Source organism: Halichoerus grypus, chromosome 7 (assembly GCF_964656455.1).
Source record: "Halichoerus grypus chromosome 7, mHalGry1.hap1.1, whole genome shotgun sequence".
Lineage (NCBI taxonomy): Eukaryota > Metazoa > Chordata > Mammalia > Carnivora > Phocidae > Halichoerus > Halichoerus grypus.
The window spans coordinates 9418501-9439315 of NC_135718.1; the positions used below are offsets into that span (position 1 = coordinate 9418501).

Consider the following 20815-nt stretch of genomic DNA (forward strand, 5'->3'; position numbering starts at 1 on the left):
TTCATTAATTAGTATTAAAATTAGCATAACAGACACTTCCATTATTAAGTGTTTGCCAAAAAGAGCCAGGCACTAAGTTAAGTATTTGACATACATTATCACAGTGAAGAAAATGTGTTTTTGCAGCGAAAATGAAAATCACAATGTGGGGACTAGGAACCAACAGACTTTATTTGTGTTTCTAGGCAAAAATGTAACACAAAATCAGGTATGTGCCTTAACAACATCAAAATGTGTGCTTTTTTTAATATTTAAGGTAAAAATGTCAGGTAAAGATTAGATGTGGGTCAGGAGGAAGAGAGAAGTAAGTGTTTATGGTCCTAATGCCATAGTTCTCAAACTCTGCCCCAAGGCACCCTAGAGTGCCATAGCAAACTCATAGGATAGTTTAAGTTTTCTGCGGAAACACAGTGATACTTGATATCTGCTGGACATCTTGAGAGCTAGTTCTCAGTTTCAAAATCAGATTACACTATAATCCTTTGGATGATCTCGTATCTTTGTCACTTTGGATTCTGGCGGTCACTGTGATTAAAAGCAAGTACTGTACAAAAATCAATGTTGAACTTGGAAATGGGGGTGGCAGTGTCCAGTTTGATTCCAAGGCTTAAGAAGCTATATGGCACCCAGCAGCAGACCTAGCCATTCGTAAATAGGTGTGCTTATTGAATAACAAAATTAAAATACCATTTTTCCTTTATTTTCTTTTCAAGTGACTATTATACTGTAAAGGCACAAACACTCACTCAGTTGTTGGGACCTAATTACTTGATGAATAGAACCATTAGGTATTTGTTTTGGCCCAGGGGGTACCACGAAAAAATTACTGAGACACGAAGGGTGTCACAAACCATGAAAATCTGGGCACCTCTGCCTGATGCCTCTCGGGCTCTCTCCAGCAGAGGATCCTGAATCCCAACACAGTTGCAATAATTCAGAGCAAAAGTGGATTTACAGTGAAGGGGGAAGGTAAACATTGGCCCCGCGAGGGGCCCTAGCAAAGTGTTCAGTTGTCAGACACTTTTTGGAAAAGAGTTAATAAATAACAACAAAAATATTTATAAAAATATTTAAACTGCAGGTGGTTGAGGCTACTGTCTCCTTACCTCGGCCACACATCTCCTGTCCTGTCAGAGTGGCTGTAGCATTTGGGGATGTGGCTAAAAAGTCAAACTGTAGAATCATTTTGCTTGAATTTTCATGTGCTTTGAAGTCACTTCTGCCTTTCTATCCCGGTACAGAAATGGTTTCCAGGGACACTCCTACTCTTCCATCCTGCTAGCTCCCTAGAGCAAGCCAGAGGTTTTATAGGGTATGGTGACCTGGCCTGGAAGTATACAGTAGTGGAGAAATATGACAGCGGAAAGACTAAATTAACAACAATAATAATAAGTCATTCTATTCTCTCCATAGGAAACATTACAAACTCACTGTCATATGAAAAGGTGATCAAAGAGTCTATAGCCAAAAAATATATAGGAGAGGGAAGGTATTTTAAAGGTGAAGGTGTATTTGGCAGTTAATGACAACCTCATGACATTTTTCTGGGTTTTTGGAGTCTGTAGTATTTTCTCATTTTTAAAAACTTGTAATTTGTGGGGGTTTGCTTTTTCAATCTAAATAAAGATCATGTCCATGCATAATGTTATATTTATAATTTTGAATTCTTTTTCTTAAAGAGGATCCTCTGACTTGTACGAGTTTCAGATCCCATAAAACCCAGACCTGCCAGCAGCGAGGCAGGAGTGCCAACCCTACCCAAGTAGCAGGCCTGAGTCCCGCACATTCCCAGCTCCCAGGCCCTCTGGAGCTCATGACTGGCTCACGATGTAAGGGGTGGGGGTGGGGGGACCTCTGAGCTACACCTACAGGATGCGCTGCCTCAGCTGCCAGGACTCTCAGTCACCCACCAGACAACATGGCCAGCATGGAAGGCATCTGCTTTAGAAGGACCCAGGGAGCCCTCCAGGCCCTCCCTGGCAGTCCCAAGAGAGCCCCAGGGCTGCAGCAGGGGGGCTGCCTCAGACCTGGCTCCAGGAATCCTAGCAATGGATCCTGGACACCCTGCCCCTGTTCTCGGCTCCATTGTGCCTTCTCCAGGCAGACCCGCCCACCCTCTCCCCATCTGACGCTTGGAGTATCAGGGATGGACGGAATGCCATGCTGAGCTCTAAGCCCAGTGGATTCCTAGCAGGGTCAGCGAGGCTGGGAAAGGTCCCAAGGCTCCCACTAGTGCCAGGACGACTCCAGAGCCAGACTTGGCCTCCAATCCTGATTCACAGCTGTGTTACTTCAGGCAGTGGCCCTGTCTGAGCCTCACTCTCCCATTCTGCAGCGTGAAGATAGTATCACCTCCTCCAGGCGGTTGCGAGTCCTAAGGGAGAGGAGGCACACAAAGCCTGCGCTCAAGGCCATGATCACCTCCCCTGTCTCACCAGGTGTGCCACCGCCCAGGTACGGTTCAAGGCCTCCAAGTGCCTCCTCCCACACTTCTAAGGCTTCTCAGAAGCCCATTTCTGCTTTCTAATTCAGGCGCACGTGGCCCATTTTCAGGTGTCTCCCCCGCAATGATAGCTACCACCTGGGGTGCATGAACTTACCGCAGGACCCCCATGCTGGTCTCCGTCTCCTGCGCACAACCCCCCAACTCTCTATCCCAGGACTTCCTGACGTACGCTCCCCACTGCTGCAAACTTCTCACTGGCTCCCAAAACACCACGCGCCACCTGACCTCCTTGCACTCACACTGTCTTCCTGCCTAGGATCCTTATTCTTCTCCCAGACAGCTAGGGAAACCCCACCCAATCCGCAATACTGGCAACCAAATAATAACACCATAACCGCACTCATTTATTGAGCATCTACTATGTGTCAAGCCCAATGCTAGGCACTCAGTAAAAATTACCTCTAATTATTCCTGCAAGCCTATAAGGTGGATCTTATGCCCAGTCTACAGAAAGATGGAAAAATGAAGGATCGGAGAAGTAAGGCAGAGAGGTGGAGCATGTGACTCGTGTCCTTGGCGCTGGCAGGTGGCGCAGGTGGGAGGCTAGCCCCTCTGCTCTGCAGCCGTAGCCTCCCTTCCAGGTCCTTCACTCAGCCTCCAGCCCCCTGCAGCCCCCATGGTTGTAGGAAAATGCTTCCCACTTCCGTGCCTGAGAACTCAGGGCCAGAGCTCAGGATTCACAATCCAACCTTGGCTTCCAACAAGAACAATCGTGCCTCCCAATTTCTCAACAGAATCGAGAAGTAGAGCTAATTTGGAAAACAGAACACAGTGTATTTGAGGGAAAAGAAATGAATCCCCCTTTATTCACAGGGAACAGCATGTTCCCAAAATTCAAACCAGTTGCAAGAGCAGACTGATCAAATCACTGGCATTTTAATGCACTGTCCCATATTCAGGATGGGATAGATGATTTGTAGGGCCCCATGCAAAACAAAAATGCAGAGGCTCCTTGTTCCAAAAGTATTAAGAAGTCCAAGAGGGGACCAGCAGAGCATTAACCCAGGTATGAGGTCCTTCTGAGCATGGACCGCAAGGCTGCACGCCTGCATTTCAATTTCGTTTGATTTAAAACCCCACGTGCAGGCGAAGTACTGAGAAGCAGCACCTGTTGCTCAGGAGCTGACTGAGATGCTGAATCTGGCCGAGCCAGATTCACAGGCAGTCTTCAGGGGCTGATGGGCACCCCACATGCCGGGAGGCACCCCCCCTTCCATGGCCCAAGGTGCAGGCACCACTTACACATGGGGGAGGCATGAGACCTCAGGCAAGCCCCTTGGGCTGAAGGTTCCTGCACTTTAAAATAAGGAGGCTCGATTGGGTGGCTTCCACTTTCCCCCTCCCCCTCCCGGCTCTCGAGGAGAAAGGGAAGACCTCGCTTGTGATGTTTCACCTAATTGCTGCAACTGTAAGTGCCCCTAAAGGTATTGCTCCTTGCAAGCCTACAAATCATAGCACAGCCCGGTTCCAACCATTGGCAGGATGCAGGGAGGAGGACGAGAAATACCAAGAAAGAAACTCAGCCAAAAAGGCCAGAGTCGGCCAGGGCCTGCTGGCCAAGGGACCGCGGGAGGACGCTCGGGGACAGTTCGCCCTCCTCCGCTTGCCCCGGCCCCCTCGTGCTCCCATTCCAGCCCTTCTTTTCCTTCTGTCACACGGGCCCGGGCACGAGTCCCTTCAAAGGCAAAGGCACAACCAGCCAGGCTCCCACTGGCTCAGGAATTGTAAATCAAGAAAAACCACAGCAGGCCCCGAGTGGGGTGTCATGAAATATTTAGTCCTTCGGAAGGGCTCAGTTGATTAACGGGTCTGGGACATACTCCTCAGCTGTCATCAGCCACCAGCCCGCAGCCCCTGCACCCCAAGCATGAGCCCCACCCACCACGAGGTCCTGCCTCTGGAGCTCCATCCTCCAAGTACCAGCCTTAGTTCAGGCCAACAATCCGCTGACACCCCAGAATGTATTGCCGTGGGGGTGCGTGCTGGAGACCGTCCTCTTTTTCATCTTTCGATGGCCCGAGGGGCACATCTGAACATTTCCCTGTCCCTAGCATGGCCAGATTAAAAATAACTACCAACAGGCTACTTGGTGGGTAAATAAATCTGGGCCCAAATCCAGAGGGGACCTCCAGTAGGCACATCACCCACCCTCCTACCTGCTCTGTTTTGCTCAGTCTGGCACCCTCATGGAGAAGCCAATGGAGCCCGGGGGGGGGGGGTGGTGGCAAACGCAGTCAGAGCTGAATCCAAAGCTTGCCCCCCCATGCTCCTCCTACCTCCCCAGCACGGCACTGCCCTGAGCCCAAGGTCCCCACACTTCTGATGGGCTGGGGGTGGGGGGGTGCAACAGCAGAGAGACAAAACAGAGAATGGGAGGGCTGCAGACCAAGGCCAACCGATAGGGAGCACCTGCCATGCCCCGTCGCTAGGATGGCAAGAATACCACGCTTTCGCTCAATGGCGGGCCCCGCCATGCCGCTTGTCACATCAGGTCTTTTGATGTCAGAATTGGAACTGGGCTCCATAACTCTGCCTGGCACAGGCCCCTGAAGCGGGAGCGGGACACCTGTCCCACTTGTGTAGGCACGTGGAGACGGGACCAGGAAGCAGGCGGTTAACTAACCTGACACCATGCAGCTGGGAGGGGTGCCGGTCCACATTCAGGGAGGGCAAGGGGGATGATTTTTCACTAAGAAAAGCTCTCTTTGTGAGGCTGCATGATGAATTCGAGAATGACCGTGAGAGGGCCGGGGCGGGGGGTGGGGGGGAGGAGGGAGGACCGGCCAAGGGGGGAGAAAGAGAGGCAGGCAGGCTGCATAACAGGAACTAGACGGCAGCGGAGAAACAGAATGCTTCCTCCTCTTACAGTGAACTTTCACGACTTTCTCCCTGAGGGTCAGCAGAGAAATCAATTTAAACAGGTTCCTAATGGGTAATGAGTCATGAAGTGCAAAGGGGATGGGGCCTCCCGTTTGCAAGAGTGGTTGCCTGTGGGGGGCGGGGAAAAGCGGAACCCAGTGAAAGCGGCAAAGATGCCCCGCAAGACTCATTTTCTCCATGTTTTCAGTTTGAGTGACTGCATTCTGTCTGTCCCACTCGATTCCTTTCTAAGGACACTTGTCAGCCACGGCTCCAACCCAGAGGCTGGCCCCGCGCTGGTCTGGGGCGTGGAGGCAGCAGAAACAGAAGCGAGACTTTGCACATTCCAGGAACCCAGACCCCCATTCTAATCAGTGCTGTGGCTGCAAATTCCAGGGCGCCCGGGGCCCCCCGTGCAATGAGGTGTCTCTGAACCTTGCAGGGAAAAGGCACAGGAGGGAGAGAGGGGCATCACTTGGCTGTGGCGAAGGCCGCAAGCTGAGGTCTAAAATAAACCTGAAAATCCTGTGCATCATCAGGAACACCTGGCTGCAAATCGAAGGAAGAACGAAACAGAAGACACAGTTTGGGAGTCAGACTTCCCAAGGCCAAAGGCTCTTGGACCTCTTCTTGTTAAAATAAACTGAATTGACAAGTAGCAACTATTACTTTTTTTTAAGGTTCAAAATCGAATGAGGGACTCCCATACTCTCTGTCTTCTGTACAGAAATAAAGAAATAAAACGCAGGAGGGCTCCGGGTGACCTATTTCTCGCCTCATCGTGAATAAAGGAGGAAGAGGAGGCGGAGCCCGGGAGCCTGGCCTCGGTTTCCAGCCCACACTGGCACTTCCAAGCGCTGGCAGCCCCTCTCTTTCCGGAGCAGTCTCCCAGACGGCTGAGAGTGGGAAAAGCTCGCCTGACGCCAGACCTCAGGCTGCCAATGCGTCCCCCATGTCCATGGTGCCCTGAGCCCGGAGCCGTCTGCGGAAGCTGGCCCACAGCTGCAGCACATGGTGCTGGAAAAGACCAGGGCAAGTGAAGTGAAGGAGCACAAACCCTGACTCTGACCCAAGCAAGTCTGAGACGGTCTCTCCCGACCCCCAACAGGCTTTTGGGAGCACCTGGCCAGTTGACTGCAAACCCCTACAAATTCTGTCAGTCACAAGCCTGGCTCAGCTTCAACGTTGCTGGTATAAGGTGCCTTTTCCAGAACAATGTGTCTATGTTTAATGGTGCCTGTCATTGCTAATCACTTTGCAGTCTCATTGCCCAACCCCTCCCCCCCCCAAAAAAAGGTCCTTCCTTGCACACCATGGTGAATGCTTGGGTTTGGTCAGCATTGTTGCATTTGACAGTCTTTCCTGACCTACTGTATGTATTAAGAAAAAAAGTTTCCAATCAACTCCCCCCCACAATTCTTCTTTTTCCCGAAGTCTCCTGAATGCCCGCATGATGCGTCTTCTATTACCATCAGGGAAATGGCTGACTGCTCAGTTCACAAAAACACTATTAACGTTCCCCTTGATAAGCATCTGGCTCCGGTCTTGACCTTCCCAGATTTCTCATTTGGGTTCTCTTCCTGCTCTGACTGCTCCTAGTTGTTATGTCTGGAGTGGCCGGGAAGGTTCAGGCTCCGCAAGCAACAGGCTGAGAGGAGATGGTTGAGTTGCTCAAGGGGCCTGGGAGACACCCTCCTCAGCTGTCCTGGGCCCCCTCCCACAGCCCCCTGGTGGGGGGGTGGATCTGGGTTTGGGGTGGGGAACAGGAAGGTACAGGGAGGGCTGTGACCAGAGAACCAAGGCCCTCCGTCCAGGAAGGGGACAGTTCCTCCTGAGAAGTGCCCCATACCCATTCGTGATGAGCACGATCCTCCAGATCCGAGGAGGAGAATGAGGGTAACCTGTCAAACTGACAGAAGCCAGAAGGAATCTTTGGCTCGAGTAAGAAGTGAAAAGTGGGCCCTGAGACCCCAGACAAGCCACTTCCTCTCTCTGGGCCTCAGTTACCTCATCAGTAAGATGATGAGGGGCTAGGCGACACAATTTCCGACATCCTTTCCAGCTCCCAAAAAAGGTATATGATCTAATAAACCTGAAAAGTGCATTTCCTGATCTTTTCCTTTCAGCGTATAATTCTCATCCATATAGAATATTCCTGTTTTCAATGCTGGCTTCCTGTGTCCTGTGCTCGGGTTTCTTCTGATAGAATAAGCCAGTGCGGCCTCACCAGTTTAGACTTTCAAAGTGACCTTCCTGGCTGGGATTAGGATCCCCCGTCAGGAAGAGCAGATAAAATAAAAAAGTCTGGCCTTCCTATATCCACACAACAGAACATGATGCGGTCATAAAATGGAATGCTCAGGAATGCTACAACATGAATGCACCTTGAAAACATGACACTAAGTGAAACAAACCAGCCACCAAAAACCACATGTTGTGTGGTTCCATTAATATGAAAGGTCCAGAACAGGCAAATCCATAGGGACAGAAAGCAGATTAGTGGTTGCCCAGGGCTGGGCAGAGGGGAAGTATGGGGTACGTGCTAACGGGTACTGGGTTTCTTTGGGGAGTGATGAAAATGTTCTAGAGTTAGATCATGGTGATAGTTGCACCCTTCTATGAATATAGGGAAACTATGAACCGTACACTTTAAGATGGTGAATTTTATGGTATGTGAATTACGTCTCAATAGACCTGCAATAAAAAAAGAAAAAAATGTCACTTGTTCCTTTTTACTCTTTTAATGTGGCCACTAGAAAGTTGGATTTTATCTACGTGGTTCATGTTATATTTCTGTTCGTGTGTACGAAACATTTGAATAAACAAATTCTTCACTTTTCAAAACAAACAAAAACATTCTGGTCTCCTCCTGCATCCTGGGCAGGCTTGGCATCCGGGAGGCCCAGTGTGGAGAGGCCTGGGCTGCGTGGCCAGAGACTCATGTTCTCGGTCATAGTCTGGCGTGTGACCTCGGACCTTCGCATCCCCTGGCCGGTCCTAGCTCCTCAGTGAAAACACTAGGGAGTTTGCTTCTCTCTTCCTCTCTCTCTGCCCCTCTCCACAGCTCGTTCTCTCTTTTCTCTCTCTCAAATAAATAAAATCTAAAAAAAAAAAAAAAAAAAGCATCCACCTGAGAATAAAAAGAACTTAAAGATCAACCAGGTAATTAACTCACTGAGCAGGATGACTCGTGTGGTACCTTCCTATTCTATTTATCTTGAAGGATTTCTTTTGGGGGAATTGCTTTTTGCTTGCCTCCCCTGTCAGTGACTCAAGAGGCTGATAATTATATATAGCTGATGGCAACAAATATGGGTATAATCCTCTTGGAAAACAACTTGGCAACATACACCAAGGGGCATAAAAAATCCCTATCATTTCATCCAGTCGTCATACTTCTTAATATCTACCCAAGGGAATAACCCCAGATACAGAAATAACGATGAGCATGAAAATGTTCGTTTTAGTATCACTCCCAACAGCGACCACAGCTCAAATGGACACAAAGAGGGGACTGGTCAACTAGATGCTGGTGATGCTTAGGACAGAGATGATGAAGCTGCGGTGGCTCTTTTTCTGTTTTTATTTCTGATGTAATTAAACTATATTTATAACTTTAAAAAACTGATACAGTAAAATATGTCATCAAAAGTATGCATGCGTTTTCCACGATGTCTACACAGTATGGTAAAAGAAATTTAAAAAAGCCTTTATGCGAAGAGAAGGGAAACTTGGTATAGTCATCTCAAAGAAAATCTAACCACAGCTTAAAAGGCACGGAAGCATCTCAGCCCTGATTTATCTGGCATGTCCACCATGATATTTGTACTGTTTTGTTTTGTTTTTTCCCTTCAGCAAGGGCACTGTAATTACGGTTAAAGGGCATTAATAATATATGCTTAGAACTCTCGAGAGGAGAAATCAGTCATTACATGGATAGCTTTTGGGTCATCTTCCAACCAAAGGAGACTGTTTGGGGCGGGGGGTGTTTTCTTTAGCATCATTTTGGGAGACTAAGCAAAAGTACCCACCGTTTCTCAGACTCATAGAAAAATCATCTGGATGGACCCTGTCCCCTCCCAAACACCCACCTGCTCCAGCAGGAAGGTGGGCTGAGGTAGGAAGGCCTCAAGGGCTGTTCCTTGGGCCTCAGCACAGAGTCTACATTGGCCCCCCACTGATGAGTGGGGCAGCTTATGAGAGGCATGCTCCCTTTGGGTTTCCCCATCTGTAAAGTGAAGGGTTGGGCCACAGGACCTGCAAGGACCTTCCAAACTCAGGTTTCAGGTTCTGGGATTCGGTCCTCCCTACAAGTCTGTTAGTGAGTATGGACAACCACCAGTGTCTCTGCAGGGAAGGAGCTGTCCTTGTCCACAGGACCCCAGGAAACAAGCAAATGGGGAGTTGCCATAGTCAGAGGCAGGTTGTGGGAACGCAGTGATATTTTTCAGAGGATGAAGGATCATCTGCTGGCCAGTGATGGATATCCCAAGGGAACAGGCTGTGTATGAGAGTACTACACCACCCCACATGCAGGAAGGAATCAGCGTACGTGGGTCCTTTCTAGATGGTCTCAAATTCTTGCCCTTCCTCCTGTACTTTGTTATCAGACTTCTACTGGGTTTTTCCAATGAGGGCTGAACCCTAGTGGGCTATATTTTTCAGAGCCAAAAATGTCAAACTGGTGAAGAAATTTCAGGCTGGGACCTAAGGAACCTCAACTCAGGCCATTCCTTGACCAGCACATGTTCGACAGAAACTCAGCCTGCGGATCTCAGAATGCAGGCCACGGGTTCCCTGTAGGCACAAGAGATGGCGGTGTGCTCTACATAATAATTGGGGGTCTGGTGTTTTGAACCAAAATGTTCTTCCCTTGGAGCTGATGGTAGAGGACTCTGCCTTTGGCTTCCCTGAAACAGAGGATCGGTGCTTGCAAACAATTCAGTGACCTTGGCCAAGAGCTATGCTGTCTCAGTGGGACAAGGGAACATGCCCTGAGGAGACCCGTGTCTTTTTTTTTTTTTAATTATTTATTTATTTGAGAGACTGAGATTGGGTGGGGAGAGAGAGAGAGAGCACGCATGCATAAGCCAGGGCAGAGAGAGAGAGAGAAGTAGACTCCCTATTGAGCAGAGAGCCCTGATGTGGGGCTCGATCCCAGGACCCTGAGATAATGACCTGAGCCGAAGGCAGACGCTTAACAGACTGAGCTACCCAGGTGCCCTGAGACCTGTGTCTTGACACTCAGGAAGCATATGACTTTTTCCATCCTTCTGGCTCCATTGCTTGGTGCTGGTTCTAACAGGAGTCCCGAAGAGTCTAGAATTGCCAATAAGTGGTCCTAACTCCTTGCAGCTGCGATGTTCCAGGACTCCCAGGTGACAAGTGCCTTCCCAGCCTGACCCTCACAGTGTCCCTCCGAGGTTTCCAAGGCAGCATCCTTATCCCCCTGTCGTAGATAAGGAAACCGAGGCTGAAGGGAGTTAGTAACTCACCCAAAAGGTCCAAGGGGGGCTAGAACACATGTTTCCTAGGACACTAGCAGGTCACAGAGGAGACAGCAGGTCAGGATTTCAGAACAGACTCAGGAGACTTCAACACCCCTCTTTCGGGAACTGACAGACCGAGGAGGCAGAAAATCAGTGAGGCCAGAGTTGACCTGAGCAACATTATCAATCTGCCAGACCTAACTGGCATTTATAGAACACTCCACCCAACAACAGCAGAATATTCGGCTGCTCACATGGAACACTCACCAAGGCAGACCACATTCCAGACCAGAACACACACCCTAACAAACTTAAAAGAACACAAATCATACAAAGTATGTTCTCAGACCACAGTGGAACTGAACTAGAAATCAGTAACAGAAAGATAGCTGGAAACCCCCCCAGATATTTGGAGATTAAGTAACACGCTTCTAAATGACAGTTGGGACAGAGAAGTCTCAAGCCGTGATTTGGGAGTACAGCAGACCTGGGTCCCAATCCCAGCCCTGCCTCACCCCTACCGGCTAGCCTTGGACGATTACAATCCACTGCTTGGGAGTGGACTGCCAGTCAGCCAGGGAGCAAGGACAGTGCCACCCCCTCTCTGGGTGTGTCCAGCATGCACCCCAACTGTGGGCGGTCACCTGGGCAGGCCCCTAACTCAGGCAGCACAGCGCCCCCTCCCAGAGAGCACCCAGTGGCCGTAGCTCTTTGGGTCATTGTTATGCCCACACTGTCCCCCACCACCTGGCCGTCCTGGAGAATACTGCCCCCCCCACCCCCCCCACCCCCCCCACCCCCGCACAGAGGCCCCCGGCTAGCTCACTCTGCCAGAGAAAAGCAGATGTGCCCGCTAGATGCCCAGTCTTCTCTTTTCTACGTCCATTTGGCGGCCACCTGCCTAGGCACCCCCACCAGGCAGAACTCCCTGTGTCCATCCATCCCCACCAAGCGGTGACTGCCACTTGGAATAGTGGCACCAAAGACGGGGTTCTCCTAGCCACGGGGAGCGAGATGACTCAAATGCTAGATGAGCCGGGGAAATCTCACCCGAAACTGTGTGGAAGGGAACTCTACTGCAAATCTTGCCAGACCCTGAGGAAAAAAAAACAAAACAAAACAGCTCATCACACACACACACACACACACACACACACACACACACACACACACACACACGCAGGCCTAGTGTCTTCTTCTCAAGATCTGATTGCACAACTCAAGAAAAAGAGGTTTCCTGAGGCTTGAAAATCTTGCACAAGGCTCTGACTCATTTAGACAGGATATATTCAAGTTTGAAATTATCAAAAATTCCAGCCACAACAACATGCCCTCCGAAACCATCATGCGCCCAAGGGGACGGGCTCAGCCCCTGGTGAGGGACCAGCTGCTGTCACATGGTGCTGTGGAGGACTGTTTCTGAAATGCGCTTACTTGACAATTTGTCCCGGGAATCTCAAATCATAGGGTGTACCCGCAGGCTCCCAAACTTTTTCCCCCCTTAAGATGTGACAATTATTTCCATGGGAGGAGTTCCTAAAATATGGAAAGCAAACCAAGGATTCTTCAAGAAGGTCTTGGGGCTTCAGGGCTAACCACGGCTATCTCTGGAGCGTCACAAACCCCAGAGAGGGTTAACAAGGTGGCATCTGCTGAATCCCAGGTGTTCCAGCTCTTTGTTCTAGAGAAGTCACACACTCGTCAAACGATATCTAAGCAAGGACCAGGGGGTTCAGAGGGTGACGAGCAAGGTGGTGTCTGAGTCCCTCTGCCTGGAAAAACTCTCTAAACATATTTATTGGCAATTTCCAAGTCAGCCCGCAGGACGCATGTCCCTTACCTAACCTTCCTTCTCTGCAAAGCCTTCTCTAACCCACCGACCCGCCTTATCCCCAGGAAGACATGATCATTATAGCATTTCCCCCACCGAGCTGACTCCTTGTTAGATGCCTCAGTGCTGATGGCAGTTACTGTGATGATGACTAATACTGACTGGGTTCTAGTAATGCATCCCTACACTCCAAGCGCTTCACATAAGTAGGTATTCCCACCCTCCAGCAACCCCAGGACACATGCAGGCAAGGCCCCGTGTTTTTATTATGATTTCACTAGAGAAATGGGGAAACGGAGGCTTATGGAGATTAAGTCACACCCAAGAAGTGCCACATTTAGAAAGTGGTGATCTAACTCCTTCAGCCAGGTATTATGTGACCTACTACGAGCTCCTGAAGACCATGGGCTGCCTGGCCTTACTCCCTTTGACTCCCTACATCCAGGCCTTCTGAGTACACAGTAGGCATTCCATAAATGCTCTGAATAAACTTACAACTCATGTCACTAATTCCAAGAGCTAAACTCTGGGCCTGACCGCAGCGAGGGACATGCCTCTTCACTGCCACTCATCTCTGTCCTGGGCCGTGTTGTACTGGCGGGCTTCGTCAGTGGCTCCAGACACACGTCACCCAGCAGCATGGATCACACCATCTTCCCTACCACTTCCGGGAGCCCCGCCAAAAGCATCTGGAATAGCTACACTCCTCAGTGTCTCTGCTAATACTTATTTTTTTTTTCTTTCTTTTCTTCTTCCCTCCCTCCTTCCCTCCCTCCTTTCTTTCTTTCTTCCTACCTTCCTTCCCTCCTTCCTTTTTCTTTTCTTCCTTCTTTCCTTCCTTCCTTTCTCTCTTTCTTCCTTCTTTCCTTCCTTCCTATTTTTCTTTCTTTCTTTCTCTCTCTCTTTTATGGCAGAGAAGGTGGGAAGGAAAGATGAAATGACTCAGGAGGGATCTCACTCCAGGGACCCATGCAGCCCAGCCTCAGAGCCCCTGCAAAGCAGCAAGAGGTACCAGGTCCACTGGAGCTCCTGTCTTGGGGGGTGGGCATGTCACCACAGTGGTCACCCAGGGATTTTCCACAGCCAGCAAAAGCTGAAGTACTCAGGAACCAGGCCCAAGATGGGCCAATGTCAACCCGGGCTTTATCCATCAATAACCTAAGAAAAGAAATAACTCAGCCCAGCCTTTAAAATAGGGATGCAGTAACCACAATTTTTCAGACTAGTTTTCTTACAAGAATCACGGACCATTCCAGCAGGAAGGGACCTCAGAGATCATCTGGCCCAATCCCCTCATTGCTGAGGCTCTGAGAGGTTGGGGGCCGGTCACTTGGTCACCAGCCTGCTGGTCCCTCCACTCCAGCTGGCCTTCTAAGGAACCCTCAACCACTAGCCAAACTTGATTTCTTCTTCAAACTAAGCCTCACCAGAGCTATTTATTCACTTGAAATATAAGCTCATGGAAAGTCTGATTTCTCAATCCAAGGCATGAAATGGTGTCCAGGATCACACAACCCCAAATGGACTGAGAATCCAGCCTTGCAGTCCGGAGGCTGTCGGACGTCTGACCACAGTTAGCTCATGGTCCCCACCATAATCGCTTACTGAATGCAGTTATTTTAAGCTCTAATGCAACCTATTTACAGCTCTTCTGGATGGAATGAAGTTACTCAAATGCTTGGCTTTCGATACTCTTAACTTACTAATTTTATGAAACCTTAATATTTTAACTCTTTAGCAAAACTGACAGAGAATAAAAGCAAATAGCCAACCAGAGAGCGCAAAGCCTCATAAACTGTGGCAAAGACAGTTTTTCTTCTAAGCCAGTGGTCCTTCACCAGGAATGCACACCAGAGGCCCTCCCTGCTCAGGCCTGCGGGGCAGGGCTACCAGGACCAGGATGGGGAGAGCTCCAGGCTTGTCTGGGCTGTGTTTCGGGTGGGGTGGGGTGGGCTGTCCTGTCGGGGGTACTAGGAGCAGAAATGGAGGAGCCTGCTGCTTTGGGAAGTCTTTTTCAGCCTCTTTCCTGGCTTCTTGTCCATTTTCTGGCAGAGGTCTGCAGCGCTACACATCCTGACCCGTCTTTTGCAACATCTGGGAATCCAGAGGGGCCTTTCTCTCCCCAAGAGCCATTTGGGGCCTGGGGCTCTGGTTCGGAAACATCTTTACTCCAGCCCCTTCTGCTCCTTTTGCTTTTCTGCTGCAAGAGCTGCCCTGATGGCAACCACGTCCTCCACCTCCTGTGCCCACGGACTGAGAGCTGGGAGGTGTCCTACATTTCATCTCAAGGCCACAGCCATCTGGAGCACTGTTTATTCCAACTATTAGCTGCGGCTTAGCTGAAGTTGGCGTATAATCTTAGTTTCTCTGTCAACAGCATAGCGTGGTGATTATGAATGGGCCCTGGACCAGAGGCATGGGTTCAAGTCCTGCGCAAGGAATTTCTCTGTGACTGTGTCTCCCAGCTGTGGGAGATTCCAGAACACCCCTCATATGATTCTAGGAGGGTCAAATGAGTTAACATGTGCCTGGCACAGAATAAGCACTAAACATATGTTGGCCTTTATTATTATACTGTTATATTAATTGCAATTCCTTTCTTTGTTATAATTTCCTGACCGTAGAGAGTTTTTGCTTTAAACTAATCCAAACCGCTAATGGTGGAAGAGGAGAGATCTTTGTTCTCTAGTATAACTGGACCCTTTCCCATCCAAACCCTGACAGCAGCACTGATTTCTGAGATAGAGGATTTGCCTTCATTTCCAGAACTGTTTTTTAGGAGACGTTGTCTGCAGTCTTCGTTAAACAGTGTACAGATAGAAGTGCTTTCTTTTTTTTTTTTTTTTTTAAGATTTTATTTATTTATTTGAGAAGAGAGAGCACCTGAGCGGTGGGGAGGGGCAGAGGGAGAGGGAGAAGCAGACTCCCCGTTGAGTGCGGGGCCCAGCGTAGGGCTGGATCCCAGGACCCTGAGATCATGACCTGAGCCGAAGTCAGACGCTCAACTGACCGAGCCACCCAGGCGCCCCCAAAGGGCTTTCTTTTAAATGGTGACACATTCCGCCGTCCAAAGTTCCATGACTGCAAAGAGCCGCTCACCTGCCCAAGGCCTCTGGTCTGCGGCCATTTCCTGCTCCCTTCCCCTCGCTCTCTGCTCCGGGCAAACCCTCCCTAGGATCTTGGAAATCATGGAGCCCACTCCTGTCTGGGGAGCTTCTTCCCCGCATGCTTGCATGGCTCACCCCAACTTCAGGCCTCCGGCATCCAGCCCAGCGCAAACAGCATCCCTGCCAATCCCCTCCGCCAGAGCAGGCAGCCAATTCACCTCATTTAACAATGACGTCAAGTGACCTGCTCATGGGCAGGGCTTCGACCGAACGAAGTCTTGGCTCCCAGGCTCCAGTCCTCAGAGGTACCTCTGGGAAGTCAAGGGTGGAGTGCGAGATGGGGGGCGGGGGGGGGGCAAAAGCAAAGCCTTCCATGAAGGGAAGTCTGGATGGCCCCATGTCTCTGGTTTCTTGATGCGTTCATTCATCATCTACCCACACACCGATCAGGTGCCGGCTGAGTGCCAGGCAGACAGAGAAACACACAGTGTCTGACCCCCTGCAGCCCTCAGTAAATATTTGCAGACAGGAAAAGGGTGAGAACAGACTTGCGCCCTCTGTCTCTCTCTCCTCTCGAGGCTGCCACCCTCATCCTCCTGTGGCTGTCCCCTCGCTGGCTCTCTGGCAGCCTGCTGTGGGCCCGATGGCCGATGGGCAAGGACCTGTTTCTGTCCCCACGGCGACTATGAATGCCTCTGCCAGGTCCGAAGCTCGCTAAGTGACTCCACCTCGTGGGCAATAAACTAGGTGCTCAGACAGTGCCAGTTCCTCAGGACCCGGAGCAGCGAGGTGACACACAGTAACAGCTGTTTGTGACAAAAAATACGCAATATGCTTTCTTAATGTCATCACCTCACACCCCGCCCGTGGCGGTGGCCCTACCAGCACACCTGGCTCGCTGTGCCCTCGGCCGCTAGCTGAGTCCTGCCCTGGGATTTCCTGAAGCTGCCCTGGTCCGAGTACCTCAGAGTACACAGCAGAGCTGGCCTCTTCGGACCAGGGACTCTGCGCCACCAGCCTGGGTCACTCTCGTTGCCCTCCCCAAATGTCCCCGGCCGCACCAATCTATCCGCCAGCTCCCGAGCAAGTCTCGGGCTTTGCCCAGGCTGTCCCCGGCCCTCCGGAAACTTCCCTCACCCTGCCTGACCTCTCTTCCTCAGCCTTGGGGTTGAGCACGGGGCTGGCTGGGAGGTAGGCCGTCTGGGCTCAAATTCCAGCTGAGTGGCCTTGGGCACGTAACTGAACCTCAGCTCCCCCATCTGTGAAAGGGGGATGACAGCTGATGCCCCCTCCTCATGAGGCTGTGAAGCCGAGTGAAGTCCCACGGGTAACACGCCTGGCCCCCAGGGCTGGGGCACAGAGCGCACACCCAGACCTGTGCACGGTCACACCCATACCTCAGTCCCCGCTGGATCATTTCTCTCCGAGATAAGTCTCCTGCACCCCCTAGCTAGGCTCTTCCCTAAGGGCAGAGGCCAGGCTCCCTGCTCCTGAGTTGCTGGAATTCTCCAGTTTCTCCTACACAGCTCTGGCACCCTGCTCTCCGTGGGAGCCACCCTGTGCCAGGCCCTAGTTGGTCATGCTGGACCCTATTCCGACAGAGAAAATCTAGACCAGCTCCTGGCGCTGGGTCCCCCTCTCTCCCTCCATGCACTGCCCCGGGCAGGAGGCGGCCGCCCCGAGCACTGCCAAGCGCCGCTGGCCCGGCCCAACACCGCGGGATCGGCCGCAGCTGAACTCCGTACTGTTTTTCCACAGGGTGTCCCTGTCTGGAGACCAGAAGCATCCCTCTGGAAGGTCCCGCGAGAGAGACAATTTCTCCACCCTTCGCCCCATCCCCGCCGCCGTTCCACCCGCCGCCCCCCCCCCAAGAGGGGTCCTGTTGATACCGAAAAGATGAGAAAGGAAGGAGAAGGGGGTTCACGTCTCCATCTCTAACCCGCCTCCCACCCTCTGCCTCCGATTCCGCCATCCAAAGTCCCGTTCAGTTTATTCCAAAAAAAACCACTTTCATTTTTGTAGGATTGGCTCAAAACACGGGCAGCAGGCCGGCGGCGACGGCTCCGCGGGGTCTGCGCTGCTCCCCCGGCGCCTGCCCGGCGGGATCACCGCGGGAGCCGCGGAGCCGGCCGGCAACCCCGCTCCTTTCAACACAAAGCTCCGCAGCAAAGTTTTCGCGGACGGGATCCGTAGGAAAACGACCGCTCGGTTAACTCTACAGGCGCGGGGCGGGCGGAGGGGGGAACGCGGCGAAGCAGAGGGACGGCAGAGCGACAGAAACGAGTCCTTGCGGTCCCAACGCCCCCGGCACAAGGCGCCTTTCCCAGTCCCTCTCAACTCCATGCGCACACTCCTGTCCTGGTTGTCCCTGCTCCCTGGCGCGCTGTGGCGCCCCGCGGGGACACCGAGCAGCCAGCCACCCGGCGGGACGCCCCAGTCACCCCGGCCGGGGGCTGCGGGACAGAGCGCGCGGGGCACCCGCCGGGCGCGGAACCGGCCCCGGGCTGGGCGCAAAGCTGGGCTCCGAGGGGGCCCGCGGACTGCTGCTCCCCGGGGGCCGGTGCCCGCCTTTCCCAGCGAGCCGGAGCCCTGAGCACCCCGCGACGCTTCGCCGCCCCTCGGCTCGCCCGGCCGGCCCGTGGGGACCTGTCGGGGCCGGGATGGCGAGAGCCGGGAGCTCGGGGCGCGCGCGCGGGTACCTTGGCCGCAGGCGCCGCGCTGCAGGACGATGACCGGCGGCTGGTGCAGCCTCTCGGAGCGGCGGCTGGCGGCGCGCAGCTGGCACAGGTTGGCGTAGGTGTTGGCGTCGCTGCCGCACACCGGCTCGGGGCTGGCGCACACGCAGAGGCCGGCCTGCGCGCGCCGCCGCACCGTGGCCGAGGCGGGCACCCCGAAGGGCACCACGCACTGCAGCCCCTCGCCGCACGGGCCCTCCTGCAGGCCGCACGCCGCCCCCTCGGGCGCGCCGCACACCTCGCAGCAGCCGCACGCGTCGCGGACGCGGCCGCCTTCGCAGTGTCCCGGCGGCGGCGGGCAGCGCGCGGGCTCGCAGCGCTCCGGGCAGCCGGCGGCGGGGGGCGCCGAGCGTCCGGGCCGGGACGGCTGCGCCTGGGCGGGCGCCGCGAGGAGCAGCAGCAGCAGCGGGAGGCACGAGGAGCGCGGGGGCTGCATGGCGGCTCCGGCGGCGGCGGGCTGGGCGCGGACCGGAGAGCTGCGCCGGGGAGAGCGCGGGAGGGACTAGGGGCAGCGGGTGCGAGTGCGCGCGGCCGTGCGGCCCAGCCCATTGGCCTCGCGGCGGTGACGAGCCGCCTTGGGGACGGGCACGGCGGCCGGGGGGGGAGGGGGCGGGGGGGCCGGCCGGATGGCGGGCGGGCGGCTGGAGCGGGGACGGCCCGCGGCGGGGGCAGGGCGGGCGCGTCCGGGCACGGCGCGGCTGGCGGGGCGCGGGCGGGGCGGCGCGCGGGTCCGCCCTCTCGCGGGGCCCGGTCTCCCGGTCTACGCGCCCCTGCTCTCCGCCCTTCGCGGGCTCTCTCACGCCCCTTGCGAGCCAAAAACTAGAAGACTCTGCGGAGGGGAACCTGCAGCGGCCCCGCGCGTGCGGGCCCGAGAAAATTCCCCAAATTGCCCAGCTGGGGAGCCGCCCCGGCAGCGGGAGGGGCCGCTGCCCGGACCCCGGGCGGCGGTGGCCCCGCTGGCTCCCGTCACGCGCTCCAGAGGAAGGGGACGGGCACCTCTCTGGCGTTGACCCCCGTGTCCGGCACGCGCGACCGTGACTGTGGTCCCCGTGCCGCCGTACAAAGAGGTGGCGCCCACGGGACTGGCGGAAAGCCAACACCCAGACCCACGGTTACATGACAAAAGCAAAGAGCAGAAGGAATTAGAATATAACCATTCGTGTCAGATTCCTTTAAAAAGTTGTTGTAAGGGGGGGATGCGTGCTTGTACACGCACAGAATAGCTCCGGAGCGAGACGCCAGGAGCTGGTGACGCGCGGGGGCGGGAGGGGGGGTGGGAGTCCTGGGTGAGAGAGGGGCTTTGTACCGCCTCAATTTTTCGCCACGTATGATTATCCGAAAACGTTGTTATTAAATAAAAGAGTTCATCTTTGATCTTCCACTTGAGAGCCTTCGGTGCATCCGTTGGGACAGATACAAGTCAAGGCATCACCTGGAGGGGCAGGGGCGACTCCGGAGGTGGATCTCCGTGCCCTGGTGGCGCCAGGCCCGCGGGCGGCGGCCTCCAGGCCAATGCTGAGCGGACGGACAAAGCTTACGGCTGAGGACCCAGGCGGAGACGGGTTCACACACGCCCTGCCCAGGCAGAGACGCCCAAGGGCGGGTGGGCTGGGAATGCCGACCTTGGGGTGGAGTAGGTGTGGGAGGGTGCACGGAAGCCTTAGGGATTTTGCGCTATTTTTTTGTATTTGGGTGGTTCCCTTGTGCACACGATATTTTTCCAATAAAAATAGTTTTAAAAAGTAAACTCCAAATATTTATAACCACCCTTGCCCAAAGCACCTCCCAAATGTGAGCCATCCTAGCGTCCAGGGTCCAGAAGGGTGCCTGGGACCAAGAGTTGGGAAACAGGAGGTTCAGCAGGGGGGAGTTCGAGAAAGACGTTAGGGAAGTATTTCCTAAAGCCAGAACCTCATCCTTGTGGAAAGGGAGATCTTGACCCAGAATTCACTCAGCCCTGGATACTGGAGAGGGCATAGGTCCGCTGACTGGGGGCGCTGAGTGCCTGGCGAGCTGTGATTACCCCAAAAGGGGTGGATGCCTCTGGGTGAGGGAAGTAATTAACAAAGTTGACCAGCCAATAATGAGTCTCCCCACTGCAGTCCAGTGGGCGGATAAAATAAGCGGGGCCTGTGGTAGGGAATAAATTGGTGAAAACTTTTTGTCCAGTACTGTTATTTTACAGATGAGAAAACTGAGGGCCTGAAAGGATAAGTGACTCCACCAGGGTCACACTACAAGTTAAGAGTGATGCAGCCAGGACCGCATCCTCCACCCTCCAGCCAAGC

The 20815-nt window shown here is 53.3% G+C and overlaps 1 protein-coding gene across 1 annotated transcript in view; it reads right to left on the minus strand.

Moving 5' to 3' along the window:
- The window catches only part of HTRA1 (HtrA serine peptidase 1), a 48050-nt gene extending 29020 nt beyond the window's left edge, over positions 1–19030 (minus strand). The window contains exon 1 of the mRNA XM_036070235.2: positions 18492–19030. Coding sequence (XP_035926128.2) covers positions 18492–18963 — 472 coding nt within the window. The 5' untranslated portion in view covers positions 18964–19030. The remainder of the gene's footprint in view (positions 1–18491) is intronic.
- Between the last annotated feature and the right edge of the window lie 1785 nt (positions 19031–20815).